The following is a 19996-nucleotide window of genomic DNA, read 5'->3' on the forward strand; positions in this document are numbered from 1 at the left end:
AATGGCTCCCAACTACAGGCTTCATGGCCAGGATAGATGGCCCCAAGGCTACAGACCACAGGCGGTAATTTTGGCAGCCCGAAGTATTTTTTTGAGGATTGATTGGTACATGGCAGAAATAAATGTGAAATCACCATCCCAGCTGATTTTTTTGTGCTTTCAGTGCAAGCGCACTGAACAGGGAGAAAGGAGAGAGCTGCTGGATCAGAACCGTACTGCTTTGTAAAGCCATTTTTGGGAGCTAGGCTAACAGATTACAAGGCACATCCACTCACTACTAGTTTCTGAAGGGAATATACATCATTATTGACTTTAATAAGTAGTGAAATGAAATTATACACAGTGCAAATCCTGGCTGCCAGAAAAACAATTTCTGACACAGCGAGGGCTATAGTCATCCCTATGGAGATGAGGATTTGTGATTTCTGGGTACATAAACGAGACAAAGCTGTGAGTTGGAGAATATAAAAAGTGTTTTGCAGACAATGCTGTTGCGCTGGCTCCAGGACTCGGCCTGGGGATATTGCAGCATTGTCCCTTTCCAACCTGCGTAAATCCCTTTTTATTTCAGAGCCTTTCATGTGTAACAAAAAGGCGAATATTGTTATAATAGAAATATCTGTTCAGAACATAGAATGCTATTACTTAAAAACTGACCAAATACTCTGCTCTTGAATGTACATGAAAACAGCACAGACGGAGAATTCTGATATTTTTACAGAACTGAACTCCTGTGGCATTATTATTCACGTGCTGCGGGACACAATGATTTCTGGTTCAGCTTTATGCATTAAGGCCCATTTTCATTCCCACTGAAGTTGATGGTATGACATGAGGTCCTGCTGACTGCTGCAGGGACAAAGGCTGGTCACTGAGACACGGCTGCTGAATTCCTGTGCGGTTGTGTGTGCGTGTATGTCTGCATGTGTGCTTAAGACGAGTGAGACTTGGATGTATTGATTTTACAGCAGCTTTTTTCTCTGCTCTTAAATGAAGTGGAATGAGGAGCAAATAGCTTGGCAAACAAAAGAAACAGAACTATTATCATAACTGCCTGAAGTGTTATTCTCCAAGTACAGAGCCACATGGAAGACTGGCTGCCAAGTCTGTTTGTCATATATACCCCCATGAAATTGCTGACAAAATGTGAGGCAGCCTGAAACCAGGACAAAACCCTGCCCTGACATCCACTGTAGCAATAGGATCAGGAATGGTGCTTGGTATCAGTTATAAAATAAAATATTTCATTGTTTTTCCACTCCTCTCTGTAAATATAGACTGTGCCTTGCACCTGTGTTACTTAGGTCACGGGTCCTTTCCTTGGGGGATTCCTGTGCACCACTGCAGACCAGGTGGCTCTGCCATGACCATGTGCCTGGTTTATTCCAATGTTGGTGGAATGGTGGTGAACTGAGTGGGAAACCACATCGTTCCCACTCCTCTCCTTTCCTCTCCCCTTCCTTCCCCTCCCTTGGAAGTTTGTTGATGGCTCGGAGCCTCCAGGAAAGCAGTCTTTGTCACATAAGGCCAAAGTTCACCAACTTCCATTTACATCAGTAAACACGAACAATTCTTCCTGAGCCTGAGAAATACATCAGCCAGTCGTGCTTTAACAGGCTGAATTGAAATGCCCCTTCTAATCTGCATCAGAGGCATAAAACCGATCCTATCACATAATGTGTGAGGATGGGAGTGGGGTGGGAGCAGTACTCACCATTGCACATGCAGCGCACATTCCGGTAGAAGCGGGGGCATACAAAACTAATTCTTGCCGTGCTGTAGGTCATCAGGGAATGGGAATCAATAGATAGACTTTGCTCACAGTGTTGCTCCTGACAATCCAGTCCAGAGCAATTCTTCTCCAAGATAGCAGAAATACGAATCACATTTTCCAAGTGTCTCCTGGCATTGGTCAGCTTCTGAATCAAAAAGGCAGGCTTATAGAAACCGCCGCTGTGCATCTGAACTGCAAACAGCATGTCGAGCTGATTGCTGCCTGCCACCGGCTGAATGCTGATGATGTGCAGGCTGTCTTGTTTCTGGGACAGCACCGCGTTCCGCAAGGTGCGCCTGAAGCCGTGCATGTGAAGGCCCACAAAGTCTTCTGGGGAAACGTTGTCAAAGCGGATGGTGACGGTGTTCTGCAGCATCTCCTGAAGTAATTGCTCCACTTGGACCACAACATCGATGGGGACCTGGAAGCGGCCATCGCTGACAGACACATTGAGGATGTACTTGCCGTTATCAAGCCCTCCTAGGGCAATAATCTTCCCATCGTGGTTGTTAACCTTGAACAAACTTTTCTGCTCTGATTTTAATGTGTAAGTGAGGACGTCATACACATCCTGATCTGTGGCGTGAATTTTTCCAATGACTCCACCTGGAAAATCATCTTCCATGGTGACAATGAAAATCTCCAGTGGGATGGCAGTTGGTTTGTGGATGCTTTCTTCGATAACCCTCACCTGAATGTAGGTATGGGAAACCTGCTGAGGCTTCCCAGAGTCTTTTGCCTAATATAATTAAAACAACAACCAAACAACAAAATATTATATATATATATATAATGCAGCTGACAAGCAAAAATTTTTGCTACATGTATTCAAGACTTCTTGCTATATGATTTTCACAGCATCAATAATTCTGAAGACCTCTTAAAAGAACTTCCCAAATGCATTTGCAAAATACATGTGTAAAGAAATGTGTCATCCTTTTTTAGCAGTGGAACTTAAAAACTCCTTACGGAAACACAGATTAAAATAACTAAGTGGATTGCAGAGAGAAATGTGTCAGAACTACGTCTCATTACTCAATGTGAAAAGTTCCCAGGATCCCACAGCTATCACTTGTCCCCTTCACAGCAGAGCCATCTGAATGTGGTGTACTCTACACCAAGTGGAGTTTGGGCTCACTTCTACCCTGGAAAAGAGACTGTAGCTCAGTGAAATATCAGCAGCAGTTTCTGTGTTGCTTGTTGTGCTCTGAAGTGCCTCAGAACTTGCTAAGCCTATGTGGATATGAGGGAGTGAGAGTTTTCCTCAAGCACTCTGCGTGACTTTCTCTGAAGCAGTCAAGAATCATGCTTGAAATAAATAAAATTTATCACCCTCCACAAGTGAAATAGGGTGCTTATGCTGTTACTAATGATAAAATATGAGAGAAGCACTGCACTTGGACAGATGACTGCATGACCCAGAGCACATATGATAGCATCATCTGCACTTTTTTATAGAGAGTAAAGAGCAAGTATGACAAAAAATCCAAGGCCATCTTGACAGAAAGGTGTGCAAACTTGAATCAGTGCTCTTTCCTGCAGTAAGGAAAATGCTTCATTGAAGTCAGTATGAAGATACACTACTGCACACATTCATTTGTTTCAGAGAAGAACATATGACCAAAAAATCACAGATGTAGCACACGTTGAAAGATGTTAGCATTTGGATATTGGGAGGAAAATTTACGAGCTGAAGAAAAATGGCAGGCAGGATGGCAGTATCAATATGCATCTTACTAGGAAAGGATTAGTAACTCTGAGATGCTGAAAATCATGGCTCCTACCAGGGCTTTGTAGGGGATTTTAGAAAATATTTTACATGCACGTGCACAGATACACATACATGCAGAGATTATTTCACATTCCACTTTCAACTTTAACACTACTTTTTTAATAAACACAACACAGAGGAGGAATCTGATGGTGGAAAGGTGAAGCAGCACTGTGGTACCTATAAATGGAAAGTAAAAATTCTATGCTCTTTACACAACAGAGAACTACAAAATATGTTTTCACTGAAGGAATCCCTAAAAAAAAAAAAAAAAAATACTGGGAGTAATTAGGCCTCTAATCCAACTGTGTGGTTTTCTGAACATTTTGGTGCATCTCAGTGATTGTAGTCTGGTTAATGCTCCATTTATGTCATACTTGGAAGTACATAGCTGAAGATGCTGCTTTAATTTAATTTCAATTTTGGTTGTATTGGAAGTTTGGCTAGTAAACAGTTCTGAAAGCAGATATTTTTGGATGAGGACACGGTAAGAATGAAAAATGATTTTATTTCTCTTTTCCTACAAGGCTCAAAAAATAAGATTACAAGAATATTAAATGGCAAACTTGTAAGCTGTCCCTTTGATTTGAACTGCTGATAGACATTAGAACTGGTATTTTTGAGTTGTAACTCAGTGAGGTTGTTATTGATACAAGCATCGTTAAAAGCAGGTGTAAAGGATCAGTTAGGCTCTGGTTAGAGAGATTAACCCCAGCACAGCACGTTGAGAAAGGCTGCATTTTCAGACTTAGATTGTAGGACCACATTCCATTTCAATGGAATTCCTTAGAGTTGGATATTTACCGAACGCTACAGTGTTTTCCTATGCAAGCCTGAGAAATGGACAAATTATTCTTGGATTTGTAGCTACTCTGGTTAAAAAGTTCTTAAACAATGACTCCAGAGCTAAGTTTGAGCTGGACTTCTACTGCATGTCTTCCTTTTACATTCCTTAAGAGCTAAGCTGACCTTGGAAATGCGATTTCATGAATTCTTGGTAGGCTTCCAAAAATGTATGATTAAATTTACGACTTAAAAGGAGAAGTGATTTTCCTTCCTAGAACAATATTTTGCTGTCACTCGTTCTGTGGTGTATTTATATGTATATAATACATTTTTGCTTATTTTCTTCTCTTAGCTCCGGAAAAAAAAAAAGATGAAAATCTTAAATCATTACAGCTGCTGCTCAGAAAATCCATTTCATGCGGAGAAGATTGGAAAGGTGACTGGCTACCTATTTATATTTACATGAAATTGGGTTTTAAGGACATCAAAGGAAATATACAATATTGTGCACATGTAAAATGGAATGCATGGTATTTGGTCACAGACTAAAGTCAATTAAAACCAACCCATACAGCAACATACATAAGACCTGACAGTAGGAGTTTTTTTCTTTCTGTGCAGATGCAAAAAATGAAGGCATACCTGCACGCAGAGCACATATTCGGTTGCAACCATGTGTTTGAAGATGACTGCAGATCTCAAGACACCATTAGGGTCCAGTGTAAACTCCTCCTCTTCATTGCCAGTGAGGATGGTGAAGGTAAAAGGAGGGCCATTGTGAAAAGAGTCTTTGTCTGTCACTACCAGCTGCAAAATGCTTGTGCCCACTGGTTTATTTTCCTTTACACATATACACAGCGTATAAAGAAAAGGATTAAAATGATACATCTCATCACAATGACAAAACACCACGTTTCGCTATCGAGAATATACAAGTAAAAGCTTTTTGGCCAAGATGCCATTTCACTGTGGCATCGCTTTGGCATCATTTGCACCCCAAGGACCAGTACCAGAGACAGAGGCACCCAGTGGAGCCTGTCTGGCCAGGACTGCCTAACCACTAGGACTCACATCCCAAGCAAGGCATGGACAAGTGCGAGCTCATCCCAGCTCAGAATTTTTGAGGCCAGAGAGCATTTCCTGGTGCAACACAGATATAGAGTAAAATGTGTGATGGATGCTGAAGTTAAGGAGTCTCAGCAAACAGAAACTGAGCAAATAGCTAGAAAAGGAGTGTTTATACTTTCCTTTTAATAAGATCATTTGATACATCTTTGGCAGATAAATCATCAAAAGCTGCTTAAGTGAAACCAAATGCTTTTGTATTTTAAAAATCAGAGAAGTTTTTGATGTGCAAGATAAACTTACTTGAATTACAGCTGTATAATTAGCCGGAGTAAACACAGGGCTGTTATCATTCACATCGGAAATGTCCACGTTGACCGTCACAGATGAAGACAGAGGAGGGGTGCCGCTGTCTCTTGCCTGAATAACCAATGAATAACCAGATATCTGCAAAAAGGTGAAAATATTAAATCATTGTGAAAGCGGTCTTAAATTTTAACTTGTGTTCTTTACATCCAATACACTACCAACCATATTCTAAGGAAAGCTGTCTGGCCTCATTACCTTTCCTGCCCTTTGTATAACATTAGCCTATTTATTGCCAGACTGTGTCCCAAACTCTGGTTTATAAGGCTATCAATAAACCTAACAGCTTCACTATAGTAAGATCACTATAACAGCTGAAAACAAAGGGATAGACAAAACACAAAGGATGAATAATATCCAAACTCAGCCTAGGTCAGCTGGGGTATGCAAACTAATTCTATTTATTTATAGTTAACTTCCAGGATAACGTATTGAGTACTTAGGAGAGGAAGCCTCAATTTGACACACAGTGTTTCAGATAGCAAAGGAGTCCCCCAAAAAAGTTCACGGGCAGTTAGATTAAGTGTACTGGAAAACATCTGAGATCACTACAAACAACATGTTCTCTGTAGCAAAAGGGTATTGTCTACAGTACAGTAGAAGAAAAGGGATTTTTTAGTCTTGTTTGCAACAGCCACAGACAGCTCAGCATGGTGTGGGCAGCTCAGTGCATCCCACCGGCTGTGGCACCCACAGACCCTCTAAGCACATATGGGCACATGCACAAAGTGTGAGCGTGTGTGACAATTTGGAAAAGATCTGTCTATGTGCAGCTTATGGATGACAGTGTGATTTCACAAAGTGCATCCTTATGTTGGCCTCCTTATGTCTTACGACTGTCTTTCACTGTATAGAGCTCCCAGATTCCCAGGGAGAGCTGCTGATATGTCTGCCCACAAAGCTTTCAGAGCAGGAGGAACAAAGGATGAACCACATGTCAGATAAAACACCAGGAAGGGGTAAAACATGGCCCCACGGAGTGAAATGAAGAAAAGCAAACAGAGTTTTTTTGGGTGGGAGGAAATCCAAAGGGACACAGAAGTTAAAGCTGTAAAAGAGAGAGGAAGACAAGCTAAGTGTATGAAACAAAGAGGTTCTTCTGAACTATGGGACCAAGTTAAAGAAAAGGAAAGATTCTTAGGTGGGTTACAGGGTCAAAGAAGTGTGTGATTTGGTGGGGATGTACTGACAGTGTCAGAAGGAAGAATCCTTAACCATGGAGGATCAAGAAACTGAGGCGGAGCATTGATCCTTTTTTTTTTTTAATCATTTTCAAGCTTTAATTTCTACTGCTAGAAATCAGAGGTTTCGTGGGATCTTTCTCAAATTTTGTGTGAGTTTGTTTTCTTTTCCACAGATCCCAGAAAGGTAAATGGCAGTAGTCATGGTTTCTACGAGATAAGAGCTCTGGAAATGAGCTTCTTTAAACCACTAAAACCTGGGAATCAGCACTGCCTTTAGGGATCTACAGCAGATGGGGCATCATGTATCATTTCCGCTGAAGAGAACATTTGTGTCTAGGAAATGTGCAAAGGAAGCAAAAGAAAAGACAACTCTACAGCTTATTTTAACCGAAGGAAACTTAGGAGAATGCAGATCTAGGAGCTGGTCTTAAATGTAAAATGACAGTGAGAGTAAAAGCATGCATCTGAAAGCAGACGTATATATCTCAGCTATATCAAATGGAGATACTAAATCAAATCATGTTAATAAATTAAGTCTGCACCATATAAGAAATACAGCGAGTTTGTCACATGCACAACCTATTACTTCCTTGTTCTGTGGGACAAGGAAGGTCCTTCTGCCATCAATCACTAGCAATTTAATCCTGTCTGTGTGATAATACAGAAAGGATTTTCACCTGTTTTAAGCAGTAGCTCTGCTTTCAGTGGGGAGCTTTTCCTTCCGAGTCCATTTTCTGGGGACAGCAATCAGCTTCCCCAGCTTTGCAGATGCATTGCATGGGTGAATGACCCTTGGGTCTTGCATGTGTTGCAGGACTTCTGAAGTCATACAGCACATTCCTGCCCTGCTTGTAGCACAGGCAACTGTATTTGTTTGTTTAGTTTCTTTTTCCCCCAAAGCTGCTAATTGCTAGCTATAGCAAAATGGTGATAAATCACCCTGAATCTAGGGAGCAAACAAAGCAGCAGAATCAGATTAATGAAGCACGCTTTCTCTTTTGGTACAGCCTGGCTACTCCATAACATCAGTTCCCCTGTGACATGTTTTGCAGAGTGCTAATTAATGGCTGAGGTCTCAGTTCTGTACTTGGTGCCACAATCTGCAGTTTGCCATGGTCCCTCTGTTGCATACAATGCTGCAAGCTTGTGCTTGCAGGCACAGGAGAGAGTAGGAAGCTCATTAATTCAACAACTCCCACAGGAAAAATCCAGGGTTGCTTCTTTCCCCAGTCTGGCCTCAGCAGTTGTGCTGGTATAGAGTGAGAATGCAAATGCTACCAGGGTAGCTGGCTTGGAAGTATGACTGGTGAAAAGTCTGAGGTGGGAAAAAGGGAAAGAATATTAGAAAGAGCTGTTGGAGCATCTTAGGCTGATTGCTGCAGAGTGAAAAGCAGCTACTTCACAATTGGCTAGCAGCAGAGTTGAAATTAACACATCTGTAAGCCACTGTAAGTCAAGAAATCTCACATCTTACCCTTTCTCTATCCAATTTCTTTTTAACCTTCACGAGACCTGAACCAGGATCGACTGAAAATTCATTGTCTTGATCACCACTCACTATGGAAAAATGAATTTGGCCATTGGAAGGACTGTCCAGATCTTCTGCTATCAACTTTTTTGAGAGAAAAGTGAAAATTAGCAAAATAAATGTTAAACCATCAGTATGCTCCATTAATCACTTAACACCCCCAAAAGTTCTATCACTCAACACCCCTTCATATTCAATCAGACATGTCACATCTGAACTGCACATCACTACAGCATAAAGCCAAGCAGCTCTTCATAGGAGGCTCTCCTTGGATCTTTTCAAAATTTTAGCCTTAAAACACATAAAATATTTTAATATTTTGTATAAGAAACATAATATAGTACAAATATCATGTATTTCCCTGAAAAGTTGAATTTTGCCTGTCCAGAAAAATCCTACTTATTTCAAGCTGACTCCCGAGATACAATGTCTTAAACACAGCATTGCTCTTTGACAGCATATTGGAGGAATTAAAAACTGTTTTGGTACTACTGCTTCTTTCCTTCCTGGGGAAAACTGGCAGCTGTCTGGAAAGCCATAGCAGACACAGAGTATTGGCTAGAGAACAGTTTGGTTGATTCAAGATGCATAATTTATCATTATTAATCAGTGCAGCAGTATCTTATTAAATGCAATAGAGGAACTCATCCTGCCTAATCACGGTCTCACTCACCATTATAACAGAATCGCCAATTGCAGCATCTTCACTGATGACTGCACTGTAGACCACCTGGCTGAATTTTGGTGCGTTGTCATTGACATCTGTCACGTTGATGTTCACAGTCGTAACAGCGCTCAGGGCTGGAGTACCTCCATCTTTTGCTTCCACGACTAAGTAGAAATCCTTACATGATTCATAATCCAAAGATTCAGAAATGGAAATGGCTCCTTTGAAGGAAGGGAGGTAATGTCAGCACTGAGTGAAAAGGAAATGCTGCTGCAGATTAAGGAATTTCACTGCAGCAAACAGTACATCATGCTATTTATCACCATGGCACAAACAAAAAATATGTTGTTCTAAACTTAACACTGTTTAGTCCAATAAAAATATTCGGTCAGTTTTCTGCTACTATCATTTAATTAAAGAGAGATCACAGTTGCACATGGATTGCCTCTGCAGAAAGACACAAAGCTATTAATGGTTTCTCACAGAAATAGCTATGGAAATACCAGTACTGTAGGCAGAGAAGTGAAGGCCACATCCATTCATTTGCCTGGGCTCACGTACAGAGCCTGTGGGAGAACCAGATGCCAACTCTGGAAATCAACACTGACGAATCAACAGAAATTCACTCCTATGTAATTAACTTCTCATGAATTAAATACTAACAAATGGGGTATGAATACCTTTGAGAAATTAGTTTTCTATCATCTATGTGATTAAGCAGGGGCTTCCAGAATAAACTAGGTTTAAAAGTTTTCGGTTCTCGCATCACATAATAAAAATTAAGATTATTTGTAACTCGACTCACTCTCTCTCAGATCTCTGCTAGGACAGAAACAGTTTTTATGCACATTATCTACTTGTCTCAAATGTACCTATAACCTTATCACGGAGAGGGGAGTGGGTTGTGCACAGATTACTAGCGATGTCTTGAAGGAGGTGATGCTGGACATGGTAGGAAAGGCTTAAAAGCAAATCCCTAACCTTGGCAAGGCAAATCCTCTTTAATATGAACTCATCAAGAGCAGGGATGTTTGGGGCTTAGAGGTCATATAGTCCAACTGTTGCCCAGCACAGGTCAGTTAAACGCAGTCTTTCTTGAAGCTACTCACTACTAATGTTCTTAAAAAACCTCCAGCAACATTACTTTCCTGTCCTTAGGAAATGTATTTGGGTACATAATAATTATTACAGCAAGGAGTTTCTTCCTGTCATTTAACTGAAATAATCCAAATGCAATTTAAGCTAATTCAAAACTTTTCTCATGAGTAGACACAAAGAATAGTTTATTCCCCCCTCTTCAAAGGTACTTTTACAAGCTTGAATATTATCAGCACGTCTTCTTTTTTCTAGTTTAAATAGCCTCAATTCCTTCAGTCTTTCCTGGTAAGCCTCATTTTACAGACCTCAGATCATTCTTCTTAATCTTGTCTGGGCTCTCTCCAAATGAATCCTACCTTTCAGCATGACTTGCTGAAAGCAGGAGCCCTGAAGAGAAGCTTCCAAGTGGCTAGCAGGGAGTCCCCACTGATAAATGCTGTGATGAGCATTATTTCTCAAGCCCTGATCAGGCATGCTACATCAGCACCCGGCTGTCTGGATCTCGGCTCCTGCCTCTAAACCGATAATAATGGAGCTGTCACACATTAATGAATAATAAATAGTTTTTTTTTTTTTTCTTCCCTGTGTGATTAAGCTTCATTATGGGTTTTTATTGATTTATCTCTTCGGCTTCATTGTCAAATGCAAAGTTAAGTATTGCTGTCTAGGCATATTTATGTTTAAATTTTGTTAGCACTGATCAACATTACGAAGATTGAAGACAACATACAATTATGTTATTTTAAGTCCTTTACACGTGAGGCAGTGGCCTTCACAAGGAGTGGAGAGAGATTTTTGCACACAGTAGTATAAATGACACAATACATCATTCTGAGATTTTCCAGGTTACTGGTTATTACAGCTGCACTCAAACAGGTGTTAACTTCAGCTTTCAAAACCAGGAGTGTTCTGCTCTGAAGCTCTGGTGGCAGATTTGTACCATCCTCCTGAAGTCTAAAAGAATAAAGGACTCCACTGCAGGAATCACAGAAGATTCATAGCTTACTATCTTGGTAGATTAACACCAAGCAAAGCAAAAGTTCCCTGCAGCCCAGTAGAGGCCCATGATGGAGCAGGCTGTCCCCCTGCAGCCCATGGGCACTATGTGGAGCAGATCCCCATGTGCAGCCATAGAGGAGCCCATGGTGCAGCAGTGGATGGGGCTGCTGCATCTACACTGACTTCAATGGACAAACTAATGGAGAAAGGCATTCTCCACTCAAGTCAAGGCAGCTGAATGGCGCCACAGTTTAGACCAAACTTCAACAAGACATTTGTTTTAATCTGTGCAACAAGACTGACAAGCTCTGAGTCTCTCTTCCTGGAACTTATGTGGTCCAAATGGTTTCCTCAAAGCATTCACATTTTTTTTCTGAAACTTCCATTTAGTATTACAAGTAAGAACTAATTTACAAACCTGTTTTTGAGTTAATGTTGAACTTCCCCTTCTCGTTCCCAGACCTGATGAGATAGGTAATCTCAGCATTAGTGCCAATGTCCTGGCTTGTAGCAAAAACAGAGAGGACTTCAGTGCCAGGTGAAGTGTCTTCAGGTACTGTAACAAGATAATCTCTCCTTTCAAATACAGGGGGATTGTCATTAATATCTAGTACTGTAATGGTCACAGTAGCAAATGAGGACAGGGTCAGCACAATACTCTGATCAGAGGCCTTTACACTAATGTTATAGGAAGACTGTAGCTCTCTATCAAGTGGATGCTCCAAAATAATGATTCCCGATGACCGGTCAACTGAGAAGTAACCATCTGCGGAGTCTGCGAGGGAATAGGTAACTTTTCTGTTCACACCTGAAAGAGAAGCAGATGTGAAAATGATAAAGTGAATTTAAAAAAAGAGATGCAAAACAACTCCCCTCTTTCCACCTAATAGGAACTCTAAGCAAAATCTGCTACTGCACTCATCATTTCTGACTGATGGGAGCACATGGAGGTAAGAGTACTGAAAGGAACAGAACTGCTGAAGGTCTGGGAGACCAGGATATGCTATTCTCACATGTCAGATCCCCATGGATAATTAAGTTCCCTCTCTCATTATGATAACTTTTAAAAAGATTCCTTTGCAGAATTGCTGTGGAATGGAACTGGAAAGCAGAATCCATGTATAGATCTTGCCCAGAAAAGCTTACAATTGAATTAGAGGAGACAAGCAGAATGCTGAAATGGCAAACTCTCAAAGCACATCTTCAAGGAATAGAAATGTACTTAAGGGAAAATAAACGCATAAAAATACATCAGGTGGCACAGAATGTACTTGCTCCCAGAGCTGCCTTGTTTCTCCTGCTGAGAAGCAAAATATAATCATAAGACAAAGCAAAATATAATCATAAGACAATAAATTTTTGACAAAAGCTTCATCAAATAACTTCTACACGAACATGGACATCTTAGAAAGGGAAGTTCCCCACTCCTTCACTTTGAGAGCAAAAATTGAACTGTACAAAGATCTCCCATGTTTTCAATTCATGCTTGTATTTCCCAATATATATCACCTATCCACCTGGCTGCTGACGACGCAGATCTATGCTAAAGCTGTTAATAATGAGGGCTGAGGGGAAGTTACTAACTTGGTTGTTTGCTGCACTACAGAGGGATAGTCACTTCAAATCTGATTAAATGTGAACACAGTTGCAAACTCACTCAAGCTCCCTTGATGCTCCTTGATTCTGTGCTTTGGTCCTGGGTGCTGTGCTAAGAGATTATAACTAGAAAACAAAGATCCACTAAATTGGAGTTTCTATGTTTTTAACATCTCTCAGTTGAGCATTTGCTGTCCTTTTGCTGGAGAACAGACTTTACAAGCCTGACATTAATCAGATGAACAAGAGCTACCAATCCCTTCTAGGCATATTTTGTTAATTTAAAATTTGTGACAGTATTATTCTGCTTTCCAGCAGCAAAGCATTGCAGAAATGACTGATCAAAAGCAGCACAAATCACATTTGTTTTCTGCTTGACGTAGCAGGAGTAGAGCATCCACACGAGGGGGAGCTGGGAGACTCTTCTTCAGCCATGCTCACATAAAAGGCAGAGGAACTATAAAGTCCCAGACCCTACTGGGATAGCGCTAGGAACTACCATTTGACCTCTTCAGGGAATAAAGTTTTAATGCAGTGCTTGAGACACTATGTCTATTTCAAATGTCTTTAAAATAAAGAAAACTTTAAATGCCAGTATTGTAATGAAACAACTGTTTGTATTAATCAGAGAACAACCTCTCCATTCAGCACTGCATGACAAAAGGAAAACGCACAGAAAAGCTCTTCTGTAGCAGAACATGCAAGGCAGACAAGGAGGTTGTTCCTGTCTTACACACACGGAACAGAGCACAGCCCAGGAGTTAGTCAGAGACTCGTCTGTGTGTTGAAGTACCTAGACTCTGAACACCTTACAGCCTCCTGGAAATCACTTTCTGCTTTTCACTTAGACTCTTAAATGTGTTCAAAGGCTCTGTGACCTGACGGTCAACTAAACAGACCAAACTGAAGGAGTAAAACCCCGTGGAAATGTTTAAAGGGTCTGAATGGCTGGAGACATGTCTACATTTCTGGCAATGTTTCCTGCCTGAAATCCTCCCCTAACCTTCACAAGACCAGAACAATTAATGAGTTAATTAATTAGAGTTGCTATCTGGCTATGTTGCAAAAACAGAGGAACACTGAACCTATACAGAAATTTCAACTGTAAAGCTACTTAGTGTTCTGTACTGGGATCTCCTGATATCTGCCAGTCTCTGTATAGAATTGCACACATCTCTGAAGCTGGGACCTTAACTCACACATTCCGTGCCTATGTGTCTGTGACTGCATGAAAGATGTAGCTTGGTCCGGGCTTGCTCTGACACAAAGACCCTGCTTGAAACTCACCACAGCATGTGAGCATAACAGAATCAGGAAACACACTCCTTAATAGAAAAAAGATGGCCTACCCAAGACTTGTGTCTTAAAACACCTCTACACTGCAGCCAGATCTTGCATGGGTTAAGCTCAGAGAGAGAAATTTTGGTGCACAAGACGCTGCATGGAGTGAGTTCACATACAAGTGGTAACTCTACCAACTGCAATCTGATTGACATACAATTAGTCCACACTCCTATATTGCCTCAAGGTACTGACGGTTAAATAATACAATATGAATGGTGTTTATTGATAAGTGATTGCTTTTGATCCCATGAAAGAGCTCTTTCAAATTCACATTATGGTGTTCTGGTTGCTATCTCTTAAAGAAGGAATTTTTAGGCAGAAATGGAAAGAGTTACTTCTTGAAGGTAAGCATTCTTCCTTTCTTGGAAAATAAGAGAGGAATACAGAAATTCCAGGGGTGTAGGTTACTGCATACCAATACATATATTATAATACCAATTTATATATATATATATAATATTATAATACCAATTTCTTCACGTTAACAGGCTGATGATCAAAACTGTCTTATTTGCCCACAGGACCTGGAATAAAGTCTCTTACAGGTGAAACTGCCATTTTAAGCGTGGAGAGACAGAAGATCAGGGACCTATGCTGGGACGCTCACAGATTCAATTCCCTGACAGTTTACAGCCTGAACACAGAAGCAGAACACATGGAGAAATAAAGATCTCAGCTTCTTGCTACCCTTCTACAGTGCTTTATGGGGAAACCAGTTTAACATTTGCCTCTTGGAAGGACAATTAATTCAACAAAAAGCTGCAGCAGAAACAGCACTCTGAAGGAACTGTTGTGTGACATCAGTAGTGTTCTCTCCTCACCTTCTCGACACATGACAGGAAAAAGAACAAGCAGGAGGCAAAGATGAAGTAGGTAGTTATTTCTACTCAAATCCAGAATTCTGGAGTGCTTGGGGCTGCCATCCACAAAGAAAGAACTGTCCACCAATCTGTGGCAGTGGCAGCCCTGCAGTGGAGATGATGGCAGGCTGCCGTAATAAGGGAGATTTTCTGTGGAAAGGAAACAACTGCTCCGGCACCACAGTTCCTGGATTGGTAAGGAAAGCAATCCTCCCGCATGGACTGCCCACAGCTGTTGGGGGATTAATGTTTGCAAACTGTGTTCTGTCTATTCACTTATTTACTTATACTTCTCAGATTTCTAAGGTGCCAATCACAACCATAAGCTACAGGAACATGAAAAGCTTTGCAGGAATTACTGTTCCTTTAAGAGGATTGTAGTATATTTTTTAAATAAAAGTATAAGCTAGCATATTTTATATTTAGACATGTATTAGCATACAATAGAATATTGCTCTTTGCCAAATCTCTGGTGTGAAAAGTTTGTACAACAAACAGCCATCCAGTACCTCAAATGCCATTCTTCACTAGGGATTTTTTTTTCTCCTATACAAAGGAGCATGTACTGAATGTCACAGTGACATCTTCTGTGTCATTACAACTTTAAATAACACCACGGAAATAAAATGCTTTTCTTTATAGTTAAGGAATATTAAAACTCTCCTTGTGTATGCCAATTGAAAATGGTGGAGGTACAACACAGAATGGGCCAAGCATTAATACAACAGACACAATTCCCATATGACAGTGAGATCCTGCAGTGGGCATTACCTGCCTACTGCGTCACACACAAATTTAAATTTACAGATACTAAAGACCTTACACAGCACGTTTCTCCCCTCTGTTTTCATCTGCTACCTGGACTTGTTATTTAATGTATTTTCCCAAGTATGGTTAGCCCACTCATTCTTGTTAATCTGTGGAAAGCAGTACTTAACTTTGTCTTCTGCTCATTTTTATTTTGAAAACCTTGGGGAAAAAAAATGGCAAGCATTAAAAATAATCACTCAAAAAATAAAATGATAAAGTGTCCAGAAAGAGAGATGTAAAATAGTTACTGCTTATCAACTTCAGAGGGATAGATTTAAAGTGTGATAAGGTTAACACTGGCATCTTTGGTGTTTGGTGATTAACCAAATCTTAGATACAACACCAATTACCGCTAGTTAAAAGTTCACGACTTCATTAACAGCAAACAAGACGGAAGACAAATATGAAACCAGATTTAAATTTCTACTCCATAATGTTGAGATGAAAGAGAGGTCTGGCTAGAATTACCTTGCTGAACTGTAGAAGAATATATAGCCCTATGCAGTATGTTTCAAGTGATTTTTACAACTTAAGCAGAAAAACTGGCCAAGTTCAATCCATGACACTGCTACCAAGGCATGCTTTCATTGTGTTGTCCCTTTCCTGTGGAGAAACAGTACCCTTAATCCCAAAACGCCTTTACACACATAAGCACTCTGACAGTCAGAACCGAGGGATTGATGCAAGGCCACAGAAGACACGCATGAAGAGACCAGCACCTTACTGAAGGAAAATATTGGACAGAAACATCAAGCAGAAGATTTCAGTATATAGTATCTTCCACTGGCCCATTTTCTTGCTCACTTAGGTTTTATTTGGTGGGAAGGTGAGGTATGGCTGGCTGGCTCACTCTCCCTTTCTTTTCTAGCTGGGATTTACACAACCCATGGTGTTGGCATTACATGAGTTGCTTTCACCAGTGATCATGAGTGCTTGATTATTTCATGGATAAGCCTGATGATTTTTTGAAGTGCAGGGGGTCTATGCAGGAATCATAGGTGTAAACACCATTTGTATACATTTACTTCATAGATTCAGTGGCTGCATTAACACTGAATCTGTCAATATTGAGCAGCACTGCTATGCTAAAACAGGGGTCTGTTGAAAGGGAATGTGTATATATATATATATGCATAAACACACAGACATACATATGTATATTTCAGTGACCCAATTTAAGTACAGGTTTTATCCAGTCAAGATAATCCAGGAGATACAATTCTCCTTATTTGACATATATCTAGTTCTCTGCTTCCATACTGTTAAATGTCTCGGAAATCTCAAAACTGAAATGACAGAGTATAAGGGCAGCAGAAATCTTACAAGATCATCTAATGTATCCCTGAACAAAGAAAGAAGGCATTAGATTTACCACTGAACACAGGCCTGTTCTTTGATTAGGAGCTTGTATAACCTCATTGGATATCACACCACAGTGTCTCACTTTCCTTACAACTATTATGTTCTTACTTTTTGCTGAGAAAAATAATGAAAGATGAGGTAAAGCTAGAACAAATGTTGATATTCTTCATCAGAGCTACTTGACTCGTATCTGATGACTGCTACACTTTATTATCTTAATTCTTTTTTTCCATGGCACCCCCTTTCAACTATTTTAATACTGTCCATTAGCACATATTTTCCAGGCCCGTGATCTTTCCTGTCAAGCTCCAGGTAGCCCATATCTCTCTGGAAGTAGTGTTTCTGAAACCAGACAGAACCTTTCAAATCAGGATTTTCCACCACCAAGTTAAACAGAAAAGATTACTTCTTCGCTTTCCAACATTACTCTTGTTTACCCAGCTGATTAAACTGTTTGCCTTTTCACACCACTATGGCAGCATAAGCATACATTAACCTTGTGATTCACTAGAATACACCTGCTTCTCTGCAGTTCTGCTACCCAGTCAGTCATTACTGAGGCAATAATGGTACCCTTGGTTATTCTTATCTAAACAGAGGACTTCACATTTATCTCATGACTTGTGTTGTATTTTTTCATACCACTCTTCCACCTGTTAAATCCCACAACTAAGACTTAGACACTGTCCAGGGTACTTACAGCCCCATTCTCATTTCTGACATCTAACACAAACCTTATGCCTAGTTATCCATTCAGGAATGAAAATAAGAATACTGCACTCAGTACCTTTCTTAAATTATTCCTCCACTGTAAGAGCTCTTGTATAACAAACTTGTCTGATAACGACTTCATGTAGACCATGCCTCTCCCAGTATTCTTGTAAAAATGTCACGTGGAATAGTGTCAAAAGCTTCACTATGCCTAGGCTATACTATTCATGTTTTCTTACTTTCTGTCTGGCCTCTCAGGAAGTTACAGAAGGAAATACGAATGGTTTTGACTTCTGCTTGCTGAACAGAGACTAGCTCTGAGCAATTTCAGTATGCAATACACATTATTATAATGCAAGTTGGGTGCTTAAGTTCCCCTGACAATCTATCTGAAGTTTTAAAAATCTGGCCCTTTCACATTTCAACAATAGGGCCATACAGACTGACTGATAACAGGATTAGGTCTCCTAAGCATCAAGACATGGGAAGCAAAACATGGAATATGAAGTAGGGCTTATTTAGGCAGAAACCGAAGTTTCTATCATAATCCCCAAACACCTTGTTTGTTTACTTCCTAACACTAAAGAAGCATTAACTCCACTGAATCTATTATTTTTATTTGACAGTTTTTCAGAGGCCCAAAGTGCATTCCTAGAAGTGCTTCTGACTTTATCAAAAAGTAAAAGCTAGGTTTTCTCCTTAACAGCTCTCTGAGTGAAGTTGGACCTGTAGCTATCCTGAGGACTGGCCAGCTCACACTAAAAGTTTTGGGTTCTTTCCATAATGCAAGAATAGCTAAGATTTTGTGTTTATTGTGTTTCACCTTAGCTGAGGTCGTGGGTTTTGACTTCCAATTCTCCTTGTAAGTAAATTCTAACGGTTGGGATACTTTAAAGGAAGGAGGAGCATTAGGGTACACTGCTACAGGCTATTACTTTTCACTGAATAAGCCCTGGGGAATGGAACCCAGAACCCAGTCACCCGTCAGGCTACAGAGCAATGCTCACTCAAGTTTCTCTGCGTCCTGAATCCTTTTTCAAAACAGCTTCAGTGATGGTGGAAAGTAACCCCTACTTCAACTGTAACCTGAGTCTGTATAACCACTAACTTATATAATGTTGTTTTGAATAGCTGTAAAAAGAGGAATCAACAATTCAGGTCTTACACATCCTGCATTAGTGTACCAACCTCTGGCCTATTTTATAAGGCAGTGAGGAAAAGATGCGAGTAAAGATATAGGAAGCTTCATGTAAGTTTTAAAAAGAATGAAACACCCTTGTCATACTTTTATAAACACTCAGAAAACATCCAGAAATATCATCTAGTTAAGGCTGGCTTCGCTGCCGAAACTAACTACCTAGCAGATGGGTTTTAGCAACATTTCAGTCCTATTTCTGTGTTATTCTTCTTATGCGTGTTTCAGTCCTCATTTTCTTCTTTTTCAGATCTTGACTGCCTCAAAAATTTCTAGACTCATTTTAAGGGACCTGCCTAACATAAACAAACTATACATGAAGCAGAAGTTTGCTGTATGTGGCTTTGCCAGCAAATGTCAAAATCAATGTCTCCATCATTTTCAAGAGTTACTTGCCATTGCGCATACATAATACAAAAAATTCAGTGTGAATCAGGCTGTGACCACCTTGTATTCCTCTCTGGCACCTTTGCAATCTTAGCTGGTAGCTTGTAATTCTTTACCAGGCCTGGCTGTGTGGCCAGTTCCCCAGGCTCAGTTCCCCATATTCCCAGTTCCAACAGGCTCAGTTCCCCAAATTCCTTCAAGAGCTGGTATAGCTGAAATTTTGACTCACTAATTACACACACATGCTTCTGGAAACAGTCAATCAGTGACCCACCTAATGGAGCAATTTCTTCCTGTGCTGTGCTCACCAGCACTTTGATGCCACTTTCTGCAGGCAAGCGTTTTGTTTGATAAACCCCAGAGAGCTGCGTCTCTTAGTCATTATTTTGACAAGTGTTTCATTTTTATTCTTTTAATTGTTTCTTCAGCTTTCTTGTTGACCCAAGGAGAGTACAAGAAAAAATGGAAGATATAACGTTCTTGCAACATTCTC

General features: G+C 40.3%; 1 protein-coding gene across 18 annotated transcripts in view; it reads right to left on the reverse strand.

Annotated features, from left to right (window-relative positions):
* FAT3 (FAT atypical cadherin 3) overlaps nucleotides 1-19996 on the reverse strand; it is a 420810-nt gene that overhangs the window by 43572 nt on the left and 357242 nt on the right. For 17 of the 18 annotated variants that reach the window (XM_046900013.1, XM_046900074.1, XM_046900064.1 and 14 more), the window contains 6 exons: nucleotides 11657-12046; nucleotides 9148-9362; nucleotides 8421-8558; nucleotides 5700-5843; nucleotides 4974-5171; nucleotides 1715-2513 (listed from right to left, as the gene is read on the reverse strand). In XM_046900013.1, the coding sequence (XP_046755969.1) occupies nucleotides 1715-2513; nucleotides 4974-5171; nucleotides 5700-5843; nucleotides 8421-8558; nucleotides 9148-9362; nucleotides 11657-12046 (1884 nt within the window). Of the gene's footprint in view, nucleotides 1-1714; nucleotides 2514-4973; nucleotides 5172-5699; nucleotides 5844-8420; nucleotides 8559-9147; nucleotides 9363-11656; nucleotides 12047-19996 lie in introns of those variants that run through there. The other variant, XR_006931334.1, reaches the window with a different exon arrangement.

The sequence above is a fragment of the Gallus gallus genome, chromosome 1 (genome assembly GCF_016699485.2).
Source record: "Gallus gallus isolate bGalGal1 chromosome 1, bGalGal1.mat.broiler.GRCg7b, whole genome shotgun sequence".
In the NCBI taxonomy this organism is placed as follows: domain Eukaryota; kingdom Metazoa; phylum Chordata; class Aves; order Galliformes; family Phasianidae; genus Gallus; species Gallus gallus.